At 25.0% G+C, this 6,872-nt stretch overlaps 1 protein-coding gene and 1 long non-coding RNA gene across 4 annotated transcripts in view; both read right to left on the reverse strand.

The window, feature by feature from the left end:
* The window catches only part of LOC100200767 (major facilitator superfamily domain-containing protein 10), a 33,470-nt gene extending 30,803 nt beyond the window's left edge, over positions 1 to 2,667 (reverse strand). Inside the window, exon 1 of one of the 3 annotated variants that reach the window (XR_010637635.1) lies at positions 316 to 1,894. Coding sequence is in view for 2 of the 3 variants with exons in the window: in XM_065793542.1 (XP_065649614.1) it covers positions 316 to 340 (25 nt within the window). In the remaining variant the exon portion in view is untranslated. Of the gene's footprint in view, positions 1 to 315; positions 1,981 to 2,636 lie in introns of those variants that run through there. The other 2 variants (XM_065793543.1, XM_065793542.1) reach the window with 2 other exon arrangements.
* Positions 2,668 to 5,334: 2,667 nt separating this feature from the next.
* On the reverse strand, positions 5,335 to 6,280 carry LOC136077765 (uncharacterized). The gene is made up of 4 exons (XR_010637260.1): positions 6,128 to 6,280; positions 5,964 to 5,987; positions 5,830 to 5,866; positions 5,335 to 5,595 (listed from the first exon to the last, which is right to left on the reverse strand). It is a non-coding gene; the product is annotated as an uncharacterized LOC136077765 (long non-coding RNA).
* Positions 6,281 to 6,872: the final 592 nt, after the last annotated feature.

A 6,872-nucleotide genomic window follows, 5' to 3' on the forward strand; every position in this document is an offset into this window, starting at 1 on the left:
GCTAATTTAGAATTAATACACTGAACCTTCTTTGGAAATAAAAAGTAACTTACTAAATAAGATAAAAACAAATAATTAAAAAATTAAAAAACAGGTAAATTTAAAGTAAAAGTTATTAATATTGTAAAACAAATGAAAATATGTGTACTATATAATAAAAACAAAATTAACAATAAAGAACTTTTTTGTAAAAAGTGTTAATTATTTAACTATAAGTAGTAAATTATAGTACAAATTTAATCTTTTGAATGAAACCAATCTTTGAAAATAAAAAAAAATCTTTTGAATAAAACAAAAAATATGCAATAAATTAACCTAATTTTTGTACATGCTTGTGCATTTATATAACTTGCTAATTCTTATGAAACTAAAAAACCAGAATTTTCTTTGAACAGTTTTTGTGTTTCTTTGCTTAAAGTTTTCCAATATGAAGCTCTGCAAATTCCATGAAAGTTTTTTGTAATAAAATGTTTGAATACATCATCAAGTTTTGATAAAAAAGAATTACAATGTTCTTCACCTTCACACTCATTGTTTCTTTTTAATACGTTTAAAATGTTATTTATTTGAACTAATCCAAAATGAACATTCACACAATTTTCTATGCTTATGTATGTTTTAATGGCTGTTACAATAAAATCTTGCGCCATATCCATCCATATGAAATTCTTTTTATCATAACACACAAGTATAAAGGATGGATGTTTTGAAATTTTTTCAAAATTGTCACAAACAAACTTTAAGCAAAAAGAATTTAGGTCAGAGATTAAGTCTTGTGTTTTATTAGCCCAGTTTGTAGATGGCAAAGTTTTAATTAGTTTGCTGCAAAACTTGAGATGTTGCAAAACATTAACAGAAGAAACAGAAAGTTTTATTTTATTAATAATTAATTCTTTATAATCTTGTCTACAGCTATTAAAATCTCTATTTGCAAACACAACAGCATAATGCTTAGCAAGCCAGTTATAGCATTTAACAGAGAGATCTGTATAACCATATTGCTCAGATATAAAAATGGCATGGGAAATTTGTTTTATGCAAGTGTTACATGGCTGATGAAAAAAATGACAATACTCAAGCTCCAAATAAAATTGTACTACCTCTTTTAATCCAAGAAGCATATACATGTCAGCAGCAGATGCTATTTCTAATAGATTCATATCTTCTGAAAGTTTTATTTTGGGATTGTATAAAAACTTAATAACAGTACTAAGTGTTGACATTGACATTCCATTTATAGGAATAACATTTTGATCTGTTTCACGCCAGTGACCACTAAACATTATCTCAAAGTACTCACAACGAACAGATAAAATGCATCTATGACAATGTAAAATATCATTATTTATTTTAAATGCAACATCTGAATGTACAGCAGAATTTAAAATTGATGTTATATCCACTTCATGACTGGTGCAAATGATGTCTTGTTCATTTTGTTTATAAACAACTCTTAAAGAATTCCTTTCGATATGTGGAACATTTTCTGGAAAATCAAAAATATTGCTAAAAACATTCTCACTTAAAAACAGAAACTCGTATAAAGTAGGAGCCAAACAGAGTAAAACACATTTATGATGCAATCGCATATTTTCTTTTTCGATGAAAACATCCATATCACTGTAACTTTTGGAGTGCTTTAGCTTTCGAATATCTTTTAAAAAATCAATTTCAAGTTTCTCCATCAGGAGTTTAGTCTTTGAGGTTTTTTCTGCCAAAAGCCACGATCCATTACTAATAGCTTTCTTACAAGACATTTTTTTTAGACACTTAGTTGATGTTATAAGTACACCATTACATATAAGTTATAGTCTTAAGACAATATTAATTAAATTTTTTTTTAATTTGAGCGATATGTGTAATTAAATGTATAACTCCAAAAAAATTGTTGACAGATTTTGAAAGAAGCATCGAATATTTTCTTGGAAATTTGTAAACTTCTCTCGTCGTTAAAACAAAAACTCGTTCAAGTTATTACGTAATAGCGTAAATCGTGAACTAGCTTTGATTGTTTAAATTTCACAAATCGCGCACGCTCAAAACCGATTCAAGAAAAATTATATCAACATGTTTTTTGATATTTTGCTAATTTGTGGCCACGCTATCTTGTTTTATATCATACAGTATATATATATATATATATATATATATATATATATATATATATATATATATATATATATATATATATATATATATATATATATATATATATATATATATATATATATATATATATATATATATATATATATATATATATATATATATATATATATATATATATATATATATATATATATATATATATATATATATATATATATATATATATATATATATATATATATATATATATATATATATATATATATATATATATGAAACAAATAGAAAATCCAGTAAATTTTTTTCCTCAAAATGTTTTTATTAAAAACAATAATATTACCAAAAAAAGTATTAATACACAATATTTTTTTATATATTAAAACTATTAGCACTTTCAAATAATTATCGGCCTTTCAAATTATCATCAGTAGTGCTGTTTTTGGTATTATTGCAAATTATTTGAAAGGAAAATTATTTGGAAAGTGAAAAGTCACATCACATGCAACAGCAAAAATGTAATTTATTACCTAAAATGTTTATCATGCAAAAAACAAGCCTATACTGGTAAAACTAATAATTTAAGATTACGTATAAACGGACATATTTCCAGTTGCAGAACTGGCTTATTAACTGATCGATTTGACAACCATGTTTATACTAGTCAACGTGCCCACAAAAGAGTAATTAAACCTTTTTTCCAACTTTTCGTCTTTCTTGAGCGTAATGAAAGTTTTTTGTTATCATATGAAAAGCATTTGCACAAACAAAAACATGATACATTTAATTGATATTTCCTGTCTATAATTACAATTCAATCCTTCACAATCAATACTCATAACACTTATAGCAACAATATGAAAATTAAATTATTTTTGTTTTTAATACAAATATCTTGCAATAATACAAAACAGCACTACTGATGATTATTTGAAAGGCCTCTAGTGCTAATAGTTTTAATATATAAAAAAATGTTGTGTATTAGTATTTTTTTTGGTAATTATAGTTTTTAATAAAAACATTTTGAGGGAAAAAAAATTTACTGGATTTTCTATTTGTTTCACTGTTCTGACTATTTTTGAATTTATTTGGTTAAATATCATATTTCAAGTTTATATATATATATATATATATTATATATATATATATATATATATATATATATATATATATATATATATATATATATATATATATATATATATATATATATATATATATATATATGTATATATATATATATATATATATATATATATATATATATATATATATATATATATATATATATATATATATATATATATATATATTTAAACCTATACTAACCTATACTAACAATTAAAATATAACAATTATAGTAAAAAACGCTCTTTTGGTTTAATGTATACTTAATTAAGTATACATTATATAAAAACCATTAAAGTAATTAAGGAAACTAATTAAATTTCATTGTTTTCTAAAAAATCACAAAAACGCAAACTTAATAGACAAGAGTGCTTTTGTTTTTTTAATTTAAAATGTTTTTTTTGTTTTTGTTTTCAACTGTTTTACTATTATTATTATTTGTTTTACTAAAATTTTAACCATTTTTGTTTCTCTCGACTAATTCATTTAGGGCTTGGCGCAGCAGAGTGTACATTAGGGTGCATTGAGCAAATAAAATTTGGATTCTTTAAATTTAATAGCAAATAAGGTATTGCTTTTTAAGGAGGAATGGGAGTAGGATATGAGGCGTTGCGAACGAAAGGGGCACACCAACTAATTTTCGAAAATCCGTTTTCTTTAACCATTTTTTACTTTAGTCTGTCATCTACAATATAACACAAGATTTTATTATAAATGCATCATGATTTTATTATAAATGCATCAAGCAAATTTCAGTCTAGAAACTTCACGCAATTTAGGGAGCGTTCAAAAACTACCACAGAGGGGGAGGGGGTGTAAACTCTTCTACCACGTGGTAGGAAAAAGTGTAATTTCGCCCGCTTACTCAAAACTTGATTTTGGTTGGTGTGCCCCTTTCGTTCGCAACGCCTCATATGGTACCCCTGTAAAAAATTAATCAGTCGGCAAATTAGAAACCTCAGTCGGCATATTTTGGATCTATAGTTCGCAGATGTTAGCAAACGAGGACTTTTATTTTTTTAATTTTTCAAAATTTTTTCTAGGCCTTACTCGGCAGAAAACAGACACGTCACCCTCCCCCTTTATGATCTCTTCGGGACGGTCTTGTCTTCAGATGCCCAAGGTAAAGAGGGGAGGGGGGGAGGGAAGGGGCCAATAATTTTTTAGGAACCTTTTTTTTTTATTTTAAATTTTTTCTTAATTATCTGTTTGCAATAATTATTTTAAAAATTTCTTAATTTTTAATTTTCGAAATTTTTTGGAATTTTTGCAAATTGCTATTAAGTATTCTGTAAGCGTGTTATCCAGTTATAAACGTGCTTGCAGTAATTTTTTCATTGAAACAACGAAGCCCACATAATAATATGATATTTGTGTATCAAAATGTGGTTATAAAATTAGTTTGCAACTATTAATGTTTAAAAAAGTTATATGTATTTGTAAGATGTTATATTATAATATGATTTTATTATTTAAAACTATATATGCTATATGGTTTTAAAAGAGGCACATTTTCTCTTAACGTATTAACATATAAATAAAGGGAGGGGCAAATTGACCCGGACGCAAAGATTGAATGGGCACTTAGCCGATTTAATCTTTGCGCTTTTACCAATTTACCGATTACTTTTTTTTTACACTCTAAGAAAAAATCCGCTATATACAAGGAACTGCATCTGTCGCTATTGCACCAACGGGTTTTCCGTTATGTTAACGGATTAAAATTTTAACGGATTGAAGTTCGTCGATATTAGTCCGTTGAAATTACGGATTTATTCTGTTCGTGCAACAAACAATTCGTTAAAAAAAAGGAATTATTACGCTGGGCGGCATTTGCTGTTTCGGTAAAATAAAGAATTTACTACGTCATTGTATTGCATAATTTATTATTCCCTTTATTAAAAATTAGAAAGGAATTAAGCCAGATAAAACTGAGATTTCATTTCAAAATAGCCCTTATTTTTAGAATACAGATTATTTTATTATGATATTCAACATCTAATACAAGCAGTACTACTTATACAAACTAACTTGATCGGGAGAGATTTTTTAGCAAGCTCTTAAAACTTTTTAACCTTTTAATTGAAAACTAATTAAATATTTATAATAATTTAATTCAATATAGAAACTTTCAATTAAAACAAAAATTAAAAAATTTAAATAAAATTATAAAAAGTTTCTTAATACATATTTTATTAATACAGTTATTATATTTAAGGTCTAAAAACATTTATATAAAAAACACAGACATGTATACAATTGTTACTATTCTAGATTTCAATTTTTAATACTGTTGTAAATTCATGTGTGTGCACTTTCAATTCCAGCAACCTGTTGTCGGTTATTTAAAGATAAACAAACCTTTAAATACAATAAAGAAAATATTGAATATAAATGATATACCATAATACAAAATGGTAATAAATTTTTACTAATAACCCTGTAAAAAATATATGTTGCTAGTTCTTTATTTCTGAATTGCTAATAAAAATTATGTTATTTTATTAGTTCTACATTTTAATGCATTGCATTAAATTTTATTTAGTAATAATAAACACTTTAAAAAGTATTAATATTAGAACTTAAATTTGATACCTAATGCCTGAATGCCACATGTCTAAAGTAGCAAATTCTATACAAATATAAACAAGCAATATATAAACTTATTTGTAACTAACATAAAAAAATTGCAAGAAAAAAAAAAAGTTTTACAACTAATTTAAACTTACTGTGTGATATAGCCTGACACGAGTCTAAAATAGCAAATCATAAAAGCGAATACAAACTTAAATATACAAACTAAAACAATCCCTATATAAACTTTGCTTCAACTAGCCTAAATAAACACCCATAAAAAAATGCAAGTAAACATTTTACAACTGATGAAACTTACAGTGTGATATTGCATGCCACGAGTCTAAAATTGCATATTATAAAAACTTATATAAACTAGCTCTGTGTAAACATAGCTGCAACTAACCTAAATAATGATACCCACTATTAATGGGTCTTTTAATAGGGAGGCAAAAGAAAAAATTTTGCCTACCGAAAGTCTCTTTTATCGGCTAAGAATGTCACGTGCCAAAATAGAATTTGTTAACCAATAGAAAGCGTTTGTTACAATAAAAATAATTTGTAAGGCCGCCGTTTAAAACGGATGTGTAAATTATTTTATTAGTTATTAGTTATGAGATATTAGTTTGTAATTTAATAGTAAGTAAAATATTTTATTAAGATATTTCCTAATAAAATAATTTACACATAGATTTTAAAAAATTAATATATCTAAAATATAATTCATAAAAGATATCTTTATTAATATTAATTAAGGTAATTTAGTTTACCAAATGTTTTTAACTTTTTTTTTTTTTAATATAAAGTAATAAACTTTTACTTTTAAAATTACAATCTGTTTGGTTCAAAGGTTTCAATGCAATAGCACGCGTTTGCGCTTTTTTTATTTATTAAATTTTTTTAAACACCCAATAAAATAATTGATTGTACGTATTAAGTGGGGTATACGATAATGATAAAATAAATAAGATTACTAGATCAATTTCTGCTTCGGAATGTTCTCCTTCATAAAGTTCCTTAAATCACTCGTTGTTTCTCTAAATTCTAGTTAAACTGATTGTTTT

This window comes from Hydra vulgaris, chromosome 03 (assembly GCF_038396675.1).
Source record: "Hydra vulgaris chromosome 03, alternate assembly HydraT2T_AEP".
Lineage (NCBI taxonomy): Eukaryota > Metazoa > Cnidaria > Hydrozoa > Anthoathecata > Hydridae > Hydra > Hydra vulgaris.